This window comes from Oncorhynchus tshawytscha, linkage group LG09 (genome assembly GCF_018296145.1).
Source record: "Oncorhynchus tshawytscha isolate Ot180627B linkage group LG09, Otsh_v2.0, whole genome shotgun sequence".
Taxonomy (NCBI): domain Eukaryota; kingdom Metazoa; phylum Chordata; class Actinopteri; order Salmoniformes; family Salmonidae; genus Oncorhynchus; species Oncorhynchus tshawytscha.
In genome coordinates, this window is record NC_056437.1 from 15,942,149 (window position 1) to 15,959,029 (window position 16,881).

Here is a 16,881-nt window from a genome sequence, read left to right on the forward strand (position 1 = left end):
TTGATCAATAGCCTACGGTACTGTGTGATATCGTTGGACCTGCGATGGGCTACAACGTAGGGGGATATGGAATGGCTCGCTTGGGAATCTTTATCGTGTTGATGGGGTTGTGGAGGTTTAGCTCTGCTTGCCCTGCATCCTGCACTTGCAGCATCTCAAGGCTTGTTTGTATCGATCCTGACCCAGGGATCGAGGATTTCCCTACCCTTACGTTAGATGACATGGAAATGGACATCAACATCACCGATATGTAAGTAAAATGAATGGCTACACCATTGTAGACATGGTAAAGCCTACAATGAACTGCACAATAGTATAAAGGTTAACGTTTTTAAGCACACCAATGTCAGATTGCTAAAACAAATACATAATAAAAGGGGTGTCTACTATGCCATGCAGGCTGTTAAACTCTCATGTTTCTCAGTTTTGTATGGAAACAACAAGCAACAACAAGCAAAGATAATAGTGTGGGATAATTATCATGCAAAGGAGAGTTTTGTGCTTGTGACTGAGTGTGTGTGACTGTGTGTGTGAGCTTGCGTCTCGGGTGGTGTGGGTGCGCGCTGTTTGGAATATTTGAATTCGGGTATTTTCCTCTAGAAACCAGGCCCATGCAGTGATAGTGGAAATTATATTATGGAGGATTATGGCACGATGTCTGCCGTGGCCCAAAAATACAGGGACTGTGGGAAGAACGAAAAAAAAAAACACGACGGAAAAATGTCAGATAATATTATGTACTCGAATCTATGTCGCCCCAACAAAATACCCAACGTAGCAATGGACTATGGAGTGGTTCTTGCCAATATCAAACAGGTACAGTGCCTTCAGAAAGTATTCAGACCCCTTGACTTTTTCCACATTTTGTTACGTTACAGCCTTATTTGAAAATGAATTAAATATATGTTTTTCCTCAGCAATCTACACACAATACCCCATAATGACAAAGCAAAAACAGATTTTTAGAAATTTTTACACATTTATTAAAATTAAAATAAAATTAAAATAGAAAGACATTTCTAAGAGACTTGAAATTGAGCTCAGGTGCATCCTGTTTCCATTGATCATTCTTTAGATGTTTCTACAACTTGATTGGAGCCCACATGTAGTAAATGCAATTGATAGGGCATGATTTGGAAAGGCACACACCTGTCTATATAAGGTCCCACATTTGGCAGTGCATGTCAGAGCAAAAACCAAGCCTTGAGGTCGAAGGAATTGTCCACAGAGCGCGGAGACAGGATTGTGTCAAGGCACAGATCTGGGGAAGGGTACCAAACAATGTCTGCAGTATTGAAGGCCCCCAAGAACAGTGGCCTCATCATTCTCAAATAAAATAAATTTGGAACCACCAAGACTCTTCCTAGAGCTGGCTGTCTGGCCAAACTAAGCAATCGGGGGAGAAGGGCCTTGGTCAGGGAGGTGACCAAGAACCCAATGGTAACTCTGACAGAGCTACAGAGTTCCTCTGTGGAGATGGGAGAACCTTCCAGAAGGTCAACCATCTCTGCAGCATTCCACCAATCAGGCCTTTATGGTAGAGTGGCCAGACAGAAGCCACTCATCAGTAAAAGGCACATGACAGCCCGCTTGGAGTTTGCCAAAAGGCACCTAAAGACTTTCAGGCCATGAGAAACAAGATTCTCAGCTCTAATGAAACCAAGATTGAACTCTTTGGCCTGAATGCCAAGCATCACATCTGGAGGAAACCTGGTACCATTCCTACGTGATGCATGGTGGTGGCAGCATCATGCTGTGGGATGTTTTTCAGCGGCAGGAACTGGGAGATTAGTCAGGATCGAAGCAAAGATGAACGGAGCAAAGTACAGAGAGACCCTTGATGTAAACCTGCTCCACAGTGCTCAGGACCTCAGACTGGGGCAAAGATTCACCTTCCAACAGGACAACGACCCAATGCACACAGCCAAGACAACCCAGGACGGGCTTCGGGACAATTCTCTGAATGTCCTTGAGTGGCCCAGCCATAGCCCGGCATTGAACCTGATCGAACATCTCTGGAGAGACCTGAAAATAGCTGTGCAGCGAGGCTCCCCATCCAACCTGACAGAGCTTGATAGGATCTGCAGATAAGAATGGGAGAAACTCCCCTAATACAGGTGTGCCAAGCTTGTAGTGTCATACCCAAGAAGACTCAAGGCTGTAATCACTGCCAACAATGCTTCAACAAAGTACAGAGTAAATGGTCTGAATACTTAAGTAATTTTGATGTTTCATTTTTAAATTTATTTTTTATTACATTTATAAAAACCTGTTTTTGCATTTTCATTATGGGGTATTGTGTGTAGATTGACGAGGAAAAATGTCAAGGGGTCTGAATACTTTCCGATGGCAGTGTATGTAGCTCAAGGTCACAGTGGTATGTGTATAAGACAGTTTGCTTGCCATTTATTAGGCTTAGGCCACAATTTTTTGAATTGCCAGAGGTGCACGTGGTGAAGTCTGTGTAGAGAAGATAGTCTATAGTCCTTACCACTGAAAGTTGTTGGTGATAGTGAATTGTATCAGGCTTGTTATTGCAGCATATGTAGGCCTGTAGATTTGCCATATTTCAGTACAGTATGTCTAAACAATACATGTATATTCAGGCTCATATCATTCTCAGGGTAAGATGTAGCCTAGTGTAGAGTACTGTAGATTAGTGTGCCTGTCACGTATATGGCTCCTAAACAAATCCAGATAGTGAGCAAACTATCGACACCAGCGTGCAGGTGCCAAACATCTAGACAGGGTAGTGTTTTATTTAACTGTCTTGTCCGAGACCCTGTCCACCTTCCTTACTTTAATCAAAGGAAAACCTTCATTGATGACGGTCTACTGGCATGTCACCTTGGCATACAAGGCATTCTCATTAAAGATTGAAAATGTAACATCTAGTTAATTCTAAACCACCATCACCCATCCAGGAGTTGTGTACTCTAGCATAAAGATGTATCTATCATCTTAGCTGTTCTAGTCAGTAGATAAAGTATTTGGAGGAGTGTCTGAAGAGACACCAGTTTCTACCACTATCAAAACAGTTCAGAATCCTGTAAAACTGCCCAACGTGGGCATGATGGCCAAATACTCAGATATTTCCATATGTTTGAAAATACTATCCATCTATTGTCCCTGTATATCATCAGACACTAAATGCCTAAAAATGGCTTGAGAAGTACTTTTTAAACCTTGGTGAAGGTCTATTGACCAACACGTTGGTTTACCATACATTGTGGAACATACAAGAATGTCAGTGTACTGGAGTTTCTTTATGAAGAATTTTGAAAGGGAGTGCTATTTAAAATACTAATTTAGGGACAAGAACATGTGAATGTACTTTATTTGTAATAATAATCATTTGTAAATGTTGTATTTCAATTTTACAGATACATTGCAAATCAAAATCGACTATTTGACATTAATGATAACAGCTTGAAGTACTACTCGAATCTCAGAAATCTGTAAGTATTAGTACTACTCAAATGTTAATGTCATTACCCAGACTATTGTAGCATGTTATGGAATATGTCATGGCCAACAGTTTTGAGAATGACACAAATATTAATTTCCACAAAGTTTGCTGCTTCAGTGTCTTTAGATATTGTTGTCAGATGTTACTATGGAATACTGAAGTATAATTACCAGCATTTCATAAGTGTCAAAGGCTTTTATTGACAATTACATGAAGTTGATGCAAAGAGTAAATATTTTCAGTGTTGACCCTTCTTTTTCAAGACCTCTGCCATCCGCCCTGGCATGCTGTCAATTAACTTCTAGGCCACATGTGATGGCAGCCCATTCTTGCATAATCAATGCTTGGAGTTTGTCAGAATCTGTGGGTTTTTGTTTGTCCACCTGCGTCTTGAGGATTGACCACAAGTTCTCATTGGGATTAAGGTCTGGGGAGTTTCCTGGCCATGGACCCAAAATATCGATGTTTTGTTCCCTGAGCAACTTAGTTATCACTTTTGCCTGATGGCAAGGTGCTCCATCATGCTGGAAAAGGCATTGTTCGTCACCATGGTTGGGAGAAGTTGCTCTCGGGGATGTATTGCTACCATTCTTTATTCATGGCTGTGTTCTTAGGCAAAATAGTGAGTGAGCCTACTCCCTTGGCTGAGAAGCAACCCCACACATGAATGGTCTCAGGATGCTTTACTGTTGGCATGACACAGGACTACTGATGGTAGCGCTCACCTTGTCTTCTCCGGACAAGCTTTTTTCCTGATGCCCAAAACAATCGAAAAGGAGATTCATCAGAGGAAATTACTTTACCCCAGTCCTCAGCAGTCCAATCCCTGTACCTTTTGCAGAATATCAGTCTGTCCCTGATGTTTTTCCTGGAGAGAAGTGGCTTCTTTGCTGCCCTTCTTGACACCAGGCCATCCTACAAAAGTCTTCGCCTCACTGTGCGTGCAGATGCACTCACACCTGCCTGCTGCCATTCCTGAGCAAGCTCTGTACTGGTGGTGCCCCGATCCCACAGCTGAATCAACTTTAGGAGACGGTCCTGGCACTTGCTGGACTTTCTTGGGCGCCCTGAAGCCTTCTTCACAACAATTGAACCGCTCTCCTTGAAGTTCTTGATGATCCAATAAATGGTTGATTTAGGTGCAATCTTACTGGCAGCAATATCCTTGCCCATGAAGCCCTTTTTGTGCAAAGCAATGATGACGGCACGTGTTTCCTTGCAGGTAACCATGGCTGACAGAGGAAGAACAATGATTCCAAGCACCACCCTGTTTTTGAAGCTTCCAGTCTGTTATTCGAATTCAATCAGCATGACAGAGTGATCTCCAGCCTTGTCCTCATCAACACTCACACCTGTGTTAACGAGAGAATCACTGGCATGATGTCAGCTGGTCCTTTTGTGGCAGGGCTGAAATGCAGTGGAAATGTTTTTTGGGGATTCAGTTCATTTTCATGGCAAAAGGGGACTTGGCAAATAATTGCAATTCATCTGATCACTCTTCATAACATTCTGGAGGATATGCAAATTGCCATCATACAAACAGAGGCAGTAGACTTTGAAAATTAATATTTGTGTCATTCTCAAACCTTTTAGCCACAAATGTATTGTAGGTTATGCAGAACTTTGTTAATGTGTAACTGACTTTTAAAAAGTTCTCTCTTTCTAAATCTCCCTCTCTGAACCAGAACTGTGACAAATACGGGACTGACTTCTATCTCATCAGAAGCCTTTTTGAACAATACAAGACTTCAATATCTGTAAGTACTGTAGTCTTTGATTGATCCTCTGTTTGGTGTTTTTCTTCTCATCCTTCTCCTCACATATTTAGTTAATGTACTCGCAAAGAGAAAATCTAGGGGCCACAAGCCAGTCAAAAACAATTAAGCCAAGTTCATATTATAGGGAAGTAGATTTTTACTATTTACCTCACACTGAAGTCATGGCTTCTAGTTGTGTGGTAATTATGGTCCAAATCTGCATGGATTGGCATGATGATGTATAGTTGAAGGAGTTGGCTCAAGCACATAACGATCTGGGACCAGGGCATGGTAAGGCTAATGGCTGGGTAACAGGACAACACGCTCAGCAAACAGTGAGGAACATTGTGTTTAACTGAGCTGTGTGATCACTGCCAATAGAGATCCTATTAAATTACTAGAGGAGCTATGTCATTAAACCAAAAAAGTTCCAGAATAGGGTGAAAATGGCAGCCATATTGGTCAGGAAGAAATCCAAACCAGTCTATTTGGAATGAATGGCAGTAGAGGCATATAAAAGGAAAATAAAAGTAAGACATGATATATAAGAAATGGTGTAATAGAATTATTGTCAACCTAAAAGTGTAATGTAATTATAAATTAAGTTCATATGAGTTATATACCAATTTTCTATATAGATAGCCTCTAAAAATATGTAAACAGGCCATGAATGTCTACATTTTTGTTTTCTTGGAAAGCTGAGTGCTATTATATGATGCAATATCAGTACTTGTTGCATTTACAACTTTTCTAAATCCTACCATCAACAGATTTCAGCCTGTGAATGACTGTGGGTTGACTGCATTGTTTGATTGGAATGTTGGCGTATTGGCAGTTAATTCATTAAAATGTTTGGCCGGTAGGGAAATCCTTGTCTCATCGCGCACCAGCGACTCCTGTGGCAGGCCGGGCACAGTGCGCGCTAACCAAGGTTGCCAGGTGCACGGCGCTGTGTTAAGAAGCAGTGCGGCTTGGTTGGGTTGTGTATCGGAGGACGCATGACTTTCAACCGTCGTCTCTCCCGAGCCAGTACGGGAGTTGTAGCGATGGCTAGCTAGCTACAGTGTAGATAAATTCTTAAAATTCATTATTTTACACAGGGGTTGGAACCAGTTCAGGGAACAGAAGCAAAAACCTGAAATTAAAGGAAGGAACAGAATCAGAAAAGGGAACGAAAGTGCTCTATACTGTTCCGGAACAGAACCGTCATTTGAAAAGCATGGGAACCAGTTAATAACTTTATTTTATGTTCTGGGCATTTTTTAAATTCAGTCTCACAAATAATGCAACAAGGGGCCTATGCCAAAGCCCTCATTCCGTCACACATAAACTTATTCCAGTGTCTGCCTGCCAGCTGTAAATCTTTGCCTATATGTGTGTGTGTAGGCAACGTGCCCCTCTCCCTCTGAAGTATAGGCTACTGTAGCCTACTGATGGCGTTACAAGCGTGATTAAGAAATTAGAGAGGGATTTTTAATTGGAGAAGAATGGATGAACCTTTTCAGTTCTAGTTACGTATACTATAGTATTCACATTTCACATTGGATTTATTAACTACAAAAAGGTAAGACTTTAGAAGCTTTTAATTTAGAAGGTTTTTAATTCTGGTGCCGCTCTGCACACACAAGCATGTTCGCTAGCTAGCTAGCACTGGTCCAACTCTCAGAGGTTCAAAGACATTCAATGTTCCTCTAAAGAAGCCACTCCTTCGTAGGTATAATACTGTGGACCTCAATTCAGATAATGCATGTCATACCAAGACGGCCAGTATTTCAAGCCCCCCACCCCCCTGGAACAGTGGAATGGAACAAAAAAATAATGGTTCTATTCAGAATGAAACTATTGGTAAATAGTTTTGGTTACAACCCCTTACACAATATCTTATCAAATCACTGGCAAACCACGGTTGACCAACTCCCTGACCAAAATGGCTAACCTTTATCCCATCATTAGAAGGTTCAAGTCCATTCTAGTATTCTAATTACTAAATCTATGTTACTGCCAATCAAGGGAATAATTCTAATCAGTAGGAGAGGCGTAAGAGAGGAAGGAGTCCTGTCCGCACAATGCAAAGATAATGGCTAGACTATCGAAACCATACTTTTTTCATGCATAGTTAAACTGTACAAGGTACAACATTTGAAAGGTGATAGAGCAAATAGAGCAAGCGTTCCAACATCACATACTGTTTTGTTGTAACGACACACTGGTTATATAAATTGATTGTATTATTTATGTTTGACCTACATGAGTTGTTTCATTGTAACCTTTATGATGTATTACTTTGACTTGTAGGAATCTGAGAGACAATAACTTGTCAACACTGTCCTGGAGGACATTCATAAACTTAAACATGACATCTTTGTAAGTACCTATCTCTATTTACTCTGTTATGGGACTTATGTTATAGATAAAATGCCAATAAATATGTGATAGGAAGAATTTGAGCGTACTGTGTGTGTGTGTGTTAATGCTCAGTTTTTTCCCCTCTAGTCCTCTCCTGTCTGGTAACCCTCTGGAGTGTGTATGTGAGAACATGTGGATCAAACTGAGGCTGCAAGAGGACATTGACAGTACAGAGAGTCAACAGCTGAAATGCATAGACAACCTTGGAGTGAGGAGGGCCATCTTCAGATTAATTCTCCCTGATTGTGGTAATGCCAATGAGAGAGAGAGAGAGAGAGAGAGAGAGAGAGCTGGAGAGAGAATGTGTGCACGCAACCAGAGGAAAAAGAACTCTGGACCACCTATACTCCACACATGGAGACACATACAAAGCTCTCCCTCACCCTCCATTTGGCAAATCTGACCCTAATTATATCCTCCTGATTCCTGCTTACATGCAACAATTAAAGCAGGAAGCACCAGTGACTATGCTTGAGGCAAATAACACTGAAACATGCATGAGAGCACCAGCTGTTCCAGAAGACTGTTCCAGAAGACTGTGATCATGTTCTACGCACCCGATGTGAGTAAGACCTTTCAACAGGTCAACATTCACAATACCAACCGCAGTGCCAGACTGATTACTAGGATGTGTACTGCGAGCATGCGCTGACCAACTGGCACGTGTCTTCACTGACATTTTCAACCTCTCCCTGGCCGAGTCTGTAATACCAACCTGTTTTAAGCAGACCAGCATAGTCCCTGTGCTCAAGAAGACTAAGGTAACCTGCCTAAATGACTACCAACCTGTAGCACTCACGCCTGTAGCCATGAAGTGCCTTGAAAGGCTGGTCATGGCTCACATCAACACCATCATCCTGGAAACCCTAGACCCACTCCAATTTGCATATCACCCCAACAGATCCACAGATGATGCAATCTCCATTGCACTCCACACTGCCCTTTCCCACCTGGACAAAAGAAATACCTATGTGAGAATGCTATTCATTGACTACAGCTCAGCGTTCAACACCATAGTGCCCTCAAAGCACATCAATAAGCTAAGGACCCTGAGACTAAACACCTCCCTCTGCAACTGGATCCTGGACTTCCTAACGGGCTGCCCCCAGGTGGTAAGGGTAGGTAACAACCCATCCGCCACACTGATCCTCAACACGGGGGCCACTCAGGGGTGCATGCTCAGTCGCCTCCTGTACTCCCTGTTTACACATGACTGCACGGCCAGGCACGACTCCAACACCATCATTAAATTTGCTGATGACACAACAGTGGTAGGCCTGATCACCGACAATGACGAGACAGCTTATAGGGAGAATGTCAGAGAGCTGGCCGGGTGATGCCAGGACAACAACCTCTCACTCAACGTGATCAAGACAAAGGAGATGATTGTGGACTACAGGAAAAAGAGGACAGAGCATGCCCCCATTCTCATTGACGGGGCTGCAATGAAGCAGGTTGAGAGCTTCAAGTTCCTTGGTGTCCACATCGCCAACAAACTAACATGGTCCAAGCACACCAAGACAGTCGTGAAGAGGGCATGACGAAACCTCTTTCCCCTCAAGAGACTGAAAAGATTTGGCATGGGTCCTCAGATCCTCAAAAGGTTCTACAGCTGCACCATCGAGAGCAGTGGTTGCATCACTGCCTGGTATGGCAACTGCTCGGCCTCTGACCACAAGGCACTACAGAAGGTAGTGCTTACGGCCCAGTCCATCACTGGGGCCAAGCTTCCTGCCATCCAGGACCTTTATACCAGGCGGTGTCAGAGGATGGCCCAAAAAATTGTCAAAGACTCCAGCCACCCTAGTCATAGACTGTTCTCTCTGCTGCCGCATGGCAAGCGGTACCGGAGCACCAAGTCTAGGTCCAAGAGGCTTCTAAACAGCTTCTACCCCCAGGCCATAAGACTCCTGAACATCTAATCAAATGGCTACCCAGACTATTTGCAGTGCCACCCCCTCTTTACACCACTGCTACTCTCTGTTGTCATCTATGCATAGTCACCTTAATAACGCTACCTATATGTACATACTACCTCAAATAACCGGTGCCCCCGCACATTGACTCTGTATCGGTACCCACCTGTGTATAGTCTTGCTATTGTTATTTCACTGTTGCTCTTTAATTACTTGTTACTTTTATTTCTTATTCTTATCTGCATTTTTTAAAACTGCATTGGTTAGGGGCTTGTAAGTAAGCATTTCACCTGTTGTATTCGGGCATGGGACTAATACTTTTTGATTTGATTTGTACAGTAAAACAACGTTGTTAAAAGTTCTGTTTACGTTTGTCTCACAGAGGCTCCCACAGTGGAGGTCAGTCCCTCTATCGTCACAAAGACGGAGGGAAGTGATGTCACAGCAGTGTGCAGTGCAACAGGGTCTCCTGCCCCTGAGATCTCGTGGAATTTGGACACCATCTTCACCAGCTATGAGGTGAGATGATGTTCTTTGTTTTGGTATATTATGAAGGCACAATCCTCTGACTATTACAAGAGCTAGGATGATGAGGCCATGTTGGCATTGAATAACTCCTGGCTTTATATGTAACTGAACCACATAGCACTACATTTTATTCATTATTTTACATGAAACTTGTCACAAGTTTTTACATTTCAATACATATATTATGAAAAGCAATATCTAATTGTTTTATAATAATAGCAGTACATTATTCCATACTTTTAGAAGGTGTTTTAGAACTTACAGCATTTAAGATTTTAACTCCAGATTTTTCACTATGATCACAATGATATGTTGTTAACTGTATCTACCATGTATTATATGTAACTATTAATAATACCACTAATTCTTGCGCTAATAATGATAAATGTATTTACAGGTCAATGTCTTGGAGCTGGAAAGCAATCTGACACTGTCAGGTCTCTCGCCTTCGGACAACGGCAGAGTGATCACTTGCAATGTGGAGAACGTAGTCGGCCAAACCGAGGCTTACCTCCAACTCAACATCCTCTGTAAGGACGTGTTCTATTGTGTTGAGTACATGTGCCTTTTTTAGTTACATTTTATTCTGGCACTGTGGTTGCAAAATGTAAAATGTCATTTTCACGGATGATTCTACAGTGTTTTTTCCTGGATCTATAGCATCCTTATATTTGTGGTCTACATTCTGAAAGACTTCGTCTGGTGACTCTGTGTCCTTACTGAAAATAATGTTTCTCACTTCTCCTTTAGTACTGTCCACTATCCCTCAACAATCTGTTTGACTCTACATGTCTTCCTGTCACCTTGCCATACTCTTCTCCTCCTGTTCAGCTCCTGGTTGCCCTCAATGCCTTACCATACCATACCCTCCCTCCATCCCTCCCACGGCACTCCTCCAGACCTCCTTCCTCGTGTCTAGCACCCACTCCCAGTATCCTGTGACTATTCTTCCTTTCCTGTTCCTGTTGTCTGTCAGTTTGCCCCACTATCCTGGAGCTGCTGGAGCCATTGAGACTCCACCACTGGTGTATCCCTTTCAGTGTGACTGGGAACCCCAAGCCCGAGCTGCAGTGGTACCACCAGGACCAGGAGCTCCACGAACAAGAGTATATCAAGACTGAGATCCACAAGAGCCTTGGAAGCGTTCACCACGGCTGCCTGCAGCTTGCCAACCCGACTCACATCCACAACGGGCAGTATACGCTGGTGGCCAGGAACGAGTTCGGGGAGGACCAGAAAGTAATTGACGCCCACTTCCTGCTCCCGCCAGACGAGGGCGACTATCCCTCAGGTCTCACTCCTGTTTCATTTATAGTTACTGCAATTCTATATAAGATGTTATATAATAGATATAAGCGGTTTTATACACTCTCAGAAAAAAAGAGCACTATGTAGAACGATCTGTCCCCGTAGGACCTGAAAAAAGTTTTCAAATAGAACAGATCAGTTTCCAGTTTCCAGTTTTCAGATAAAACCCTTTTTGGTTACAAATAGCATCCTTTCAAGGGTTTTATTTGGAACCAGATATTCTTTGTGGAACCAAAATAGTTCTATATGACCTGAAGTCTCCTGCGGGGACAAATGGTTCTACATGGTACTCTGTTTTTCTGAGAATATACTGTTTTCTGTATAGCATAGTGTATGTAACGGATGTGTATGAATAACACGCCAACTCTCCTTTTTACTTTTTTCAGAACAGCCATATTACCCTTGTAAGTATTTTGCTAAGAATTATCATTCTAAAATTTGCTGTTACAGAGACATGTATGTATGTGTTTTTCTCTTGACATGACATTAAGTTTAAGAGTTTAGGGATAATGACAGATTGACGATTCCTGCCTTGTCATCATTTCAATGTCCTCTGTCCACTGCTCATCCTGTGCTGTGGGATATCGTCACCATGCTGGTCCTTAGACACCACTGGTAGGTGCTTTAACGTTGAAATCCTGTGGTCAACATGACATGACGTAGCTAACACATCTTTAATACTGTACATATCCCAACCAGACAGTATTTTCAGCGTTTGAGAGGAAATTAGATTAGATTATGTACTTCAATGTAAATGTTTGTATGCTTAATGCTATTTTCAATCTGTATTAAATATGTATTTTTCTCTCAGACTCACCACTACCCCCAATAGACGACAGTGTTGCAGTAAGTTAACATATACGCCATCATTTGTCATGCATGGTTATTTATATACAGTACTATAATGTAGTGCACTGATATTGGCAGGTATTTTATGTTGTCGAATGATGTTTTCCCAGGTGTACGTAGTGGTGGGAATCGCTGGTGTGGCATTAATTGTATGTGTTCTGATGGTGATCATTCTGAAATACGGAAGAAACTCTAAGTTTGGGATGAAGGGTAAGCTTTTCTCTTTAATCTCAGTTGAGTCGTTTTCCAGACCTGTATTAAGACTTGCAGGACTCAGTTGGATTCCCATTTAAATGATAATGAACATTGTGCACATTTCTACAGTATATTTAGTCCCACCACATTGCAGCTTTAAGTTTTGCCACATAACAACATACAGAAGTCAAACATGAAAAAGACCTCTCACTCCTGTCATAATTATATTTCCTCCCACTGGGCTCCTCCACCTCCTCCTCAGGCTCCTCCTCTTCGGTCATCAGTAATGATGATGACTCTGCCAGTCCTCTTCATCACGTCTCAAACGGCAACAACACCCCGTCGTCCTCGGAGATGAGCCACGATGCGGTGATCATTGGAATGACAAAGATCCCTGTCATCGAGAACCCGCAGTATTTCCGCCAATCTGGCAGCATGCTGAAATCGGACACATGTGAGTTACCGTGCCGCCAAGTCCTGCTGGTGGCGTAACCTAGTATTTTTCTGATAAATCCATGACAGGGACACTGACTGGACTGTCTTCTCCATCCACTTCCTGTCTGATGTTACCATGGCGATGAATTTGGTTGACCTCTTGCCGTGTGACCTGCAGTTAATGCTGTAGTATCAGACTGTATGGTAGAGAGGCTATCACTCAGTGGAGGCTGCTGAGGGGAGGACGGCTCATAATAATGGCTGGAATCAATGGAGTCAATGGAATGGCATCAACCACATGTGATACCATTCCATTGACTCCATTACAGCCATTATTATGAGCCTCCCCTGCTATCACTGGACATACATTCTGGCCATAGATAGCTTTGGTAAACCCAGACAAACACATCTGACTTTTGCACTTGTTGCCCTGTGAGAAATGTAGTTCTGTTAATGGCTACCATAACGCCTACCATAATGGCTACCAAACTGGTCTGACAAGCGAACAGTACATTATTCTATTTTCGTCTGTGGATATCCTCTATACAGCAGTAGACTAGGGCTGTTGCTATAGCTTCAGTGTATGTAATGAGTAGGGCCAGGAGGTTTTCTTCACCTCTTGACCTGACTAATTATAACTAGGGCCAGGAGGTTTTCCTGGTCAGTTCACCCTTCTTAATAGGCCTTTTATGAGCCTTGGGTGGCCGATAGCCTAGAGCATTGGGCCAGTAACTGAGCCGACAAGAAGAAAAATATTTCAATGTGCTCTTGAGCAAGGCACTTAACCCTTCTTTGCTCCAGGGGCGCCGAAAATACTATGGCTTACCCTGTAAAACAAAACATTTCACTGCACCTATCCAGTGTATTTGACAAAACATCATTTTTTTCATAGCCTAACTGTGTCTCTCTTTACATCTCAGTTGTCCAGCACATCAAGAGACACAACATTGTGTTGAAGCGTGAGCTGGGAGAGGGGGCATTTGGGAAGGTGTTTCTGGCTGAGTGCTACAACCTGACTCCAGATCAGGACAAGATCCTGGTGGCTGTCAAGGTAAAGTACACCTCTCCACGCAGTTATTTCAAACTATCAACATACACTTTACAAAAGTCAAATAATGAAACAATGGGTCTTTTGTCCTGGCTTTGATATAAAAAATTGCAGTTTGTGCTTTTCATTGTGCATTGTTTTGGATAATAGTACCACAAACTAATATCTCTTTGGATTTAATTGAACTTTGTAGGAAGGAGACTGAAAAAAAATCAACAATCCCAGCAATCAATTATGATAATTATGTGTGCATGCGTACCCATGCACGCACATCCCTGTCCTCCTCAGACGTTGAAAGAGGCCAGTGAGAGCGGCCGTGCTGACTTCCACCGGGAGGCGGAGCTGCTGACCAACCTGCAGCACGAGCACATCGTCACCTTCTACGGCGTGTGTGTGGACAGCGACCCGCTCATCATGGTGTTCGAGTACATGAAGCACGGCGACCTCAACAAGTTCCTCAGGTACCGTCCTGTGTCCCGATGTCTACCTGTGTCCATTCTTCCTGTGTTTGTATTGAATAGAAAGAAATAAGACGTGTACCAGTCAAAAGTTGGGACACACCTACTCATTCAAGGATTTTTCTTTATTTGGACTATATTCTACATTGTAGAATAATGGTGAAGACATTAAAACTATTAAATAACACATACGGAATCATGTAGTAACCAAAAAAAGAGTTAAACAAATCAAAATATATTTGAGATAAAGTAGCCACCCTTTGGCTTGATGACAGTTTTGCACACTCTTGGCATTCTCTCAACCAGCTCCACCTGGAATGCTTTTCCTACATATGCTGAGCACTTGTTGGCTGCTTTTCCTTCACCCTGCGGTCCAACTCATCCCAAACCATCTCACTTGGGTAGAGGTTGGGTGATTGTGGAGGCCAGGTCATCTGATGCAGCGCTCCATCCATCCACCTTGTCAGCTCAGGGGTTTGAACTTGCAACCTTCCGGTTACTAGTCCAACGCTCTAACCACTAGGCTACCCTGCCGCCCTAGAGAGGGCGAGGGCCAGCCAACGAGAGCATACAGGTTGCAGTGGTGGGTAGTATATGGGGCTTTGGTGAGAAAATGGATGGCACTGTGATAGACTGCATCCAATTTGCTGAGTAGAGGGTTGGAAGCTATTTTGTAAATGACATCGCCGATGTCAAGGATCGGTAGGATAGTTAGTTTTACGAGGGTATGTTTGGCAGCATGAGTGAAGAATGCTTTGTTGCGAAATAGGAAGCCAATTCTAGATTTAACTTTGGATTGGAGATGCTTAATGTGAGTGTGGAAGGAGAGTTTACAGTCTAACCATAGACCTAGGTATTTGTAGTTGTCCACATATTCTAAGTCAGAACCGTCCAGAGTAGTGGTGCTGGACGGGCGGGCACATGTGGGCAGCGATCGGTTGAAGAGCATGCATTTAGTTTTACTTGCATTTAAGAGCAGTTTGAGGCCACGGAAGGAGAGTTGTATGGCATTGAAGCCCGTCTGGAGGTTAGATAACAGTGTCCAAAGAAGGGCCAGAAGTATACAGAATGGTGTCGTCTGTGTAGAGGTGGATCAGAGAATCACCAGCAGCAAGAGCTGCTGAGGTGCACCCATGACCAGCTCGGAAACCAGATTGCATAGCGGAGAAGGTACGGTGGGATTCGAAATGGTCGGTGATCTGTTTGTTAACTTGGCTTTCGAAGACCTTAGAAAGGCAGGGTAGGATAGATATAGCTCTGTTGCAGTTTAGTAGTAGTTTCTTTGCAGCAATACAACCATGAAGGCCTGATCCACGCAGTCCTCTCTGAATAGTTGATTTTGAGATGTGTCTGTTACTTGAACTCTGGAGCATTTATTTGGGCTGACATTTCTGAGGCTAGTAACTGTAATGAACTTGTCCTCTGCAGCAGAGGTAATTCTGGGTCTTTCTTTCCCACGGCGGTCCTCATGAGAGCCAATTTCATCATAGCTCTTGATGGTTTTTGCGACTGCTATCTTCTGTATACCATTTGTTTAACACTTTTTTTGGTTACTACATGATTCCATATGTGTTATTTCATACATTCATGTCTTTGCTTGTTATTTTACAATGTAGAAAATAGTAAAAAATAAAGAAATATCCTTGAATGAGTAGGTGTGTCCAAACATTTGACTGGTACTGCATGTTAGTTTGATGGTGATACTGTATTTGAATTAAAACTGGAGAACTCCATTTCAATGCAAGCGTATGAGTTTGCACTTATCCTTCGCTGTAGTCAGCTGTAGGTAACTATAGTTTGCATTGTGTCTGACCCACCTGTGTTGTGGTGCAGGTCCCATGGTCCTGACATGGTGCTGATGGCTGATGGGCAGCACAGCCTGATGGTGGAGCTGACCCAGTCCCAGATGCTGCACATCGCCCAGCAGATTGCTGCAGGCATGGTCTACCTGGCCTCCCAGCACTTTGTCCACAGAGACCTGGCCACACGCAACTGTCTAGTGGGAGAGAACCTGCTGGTCAAGATTGGGGACTTTGGAATGTCCAGGGATGTGTACAGTACCGACTACTACAGAGTGAGTCTCATACATACATACATACATACATACATACATACATACATACATGCATACATACAAGCAGGACAGGAATACTCTCACATGTATAATTTTAATTTTGTTATGGTTTTGGTTTGTAACAGCCATGCAGTTACAACAATAGTTATTTTAACAATTTTAAAAAAAATCTATTTTTAATGCCATTTAAATGCAAATTCTATAATCTGCATATACATGCTGTTTCCATGGTTATAGGGGGCAACAGTGCAAATTGCACTGGCAGTTTTTTCCCTGAGCAAGGAGTTCATGGTTGACTTTGCGTTAACACTGCAATGCAAATTTTGCTGTGAATTCTACTACACTAGTTGAAGGCAAGTCTGTTTTTTTACTGTTCTTAAAATACCAAGATTTCATGAAAACTCCTCTCCAGTATCTAACCCATTTCACATATTGTGA

At 42.7% G+C, this 16,881-nt stretch overlaps 1 protein-coding gene and 1 long non-coding RNA gene across 2 annotated transcripts in view; one reads left to right on the forward strand and one right to left on the reverse strand.

Moving 5' to 3' along the window:
• Positions 1-16,881, forward strand: part of LOC112257428 (BDNF/NT-3 growth factors receptor) — a 20,356-nt gene continuing 3,475 nt past the window's right edge. The window contains exons 1-16 of the mRNA XM_024430969.2: positions 1-250; positions 3,384-3,458; positions 5,155-5,226; positions 7,522-7,590; positions 7,720-7,880; positions 9,931-10,067; positions 10,474-10,606; positions 11,053-11,367; positions 11,771-11,788; positions 11,991-11,999; positions 12,196-12,230; positions 12,344-12,443; positions 12,691-12,882; positions 13,784-13,914; positions 14,200-14,372; positions 16,203-16,443. Coding sequence (XP_024286737.2) covers positions 45-250; positions 3,384-3,458; positions 5,155-5,226; positions 7,522-7,590; positions 7,720-7,880; positions 9,931-10,067; positions 10,474-10,606; positions 11,053-11,367; positions 11,771-11,788; positions 11,991-11,999; positions 12,196-12,230; positions 12,344-12,443; positions 12,691-12,882; positions 13,784-13,914; positions 14,200-14,372; positions 16,203-16,443 — 2,067 coding nt within the window. The 5' untranslated portion in view covers positions 1-44. The remainder of the gene's footprint in view (positions 251-3,383; positions 3,459-5,154; positions 5,227-7,521; positions 7,591-7,719; positions 7,881-9,930; positions 10,068-10,473; positions 10,607-11,052; positions 11,368-11,770; positions 11,789-11,990; positions 12,000-12,195; positions 12,231-12,343; positions 12,444-12,690; positions 12,883-13,783; positions 13,915-14,199; positions 14,373-16,202; positions 16,444-16,881) is intronic.
• Positions 13,138-16,881, reverse strand: part of LOC112257439 — a 15,747-nt gene continuing 12,003 nt past the window's right edge. Inside the window, exons 2-3 of the long non-coding RNA XR_002954572.2 lie at positions 16,187-16,365; positions 13,138-14,413 (exon numbers count right to left, since the gene is read on the reverse strand). This is a non-coding gene — a long non-coding RNA (uncharacterized LOC112257439). The remainder of the gene's footprint in view (positions 14,414-16,186; positions 16,366-16,881) is intronic.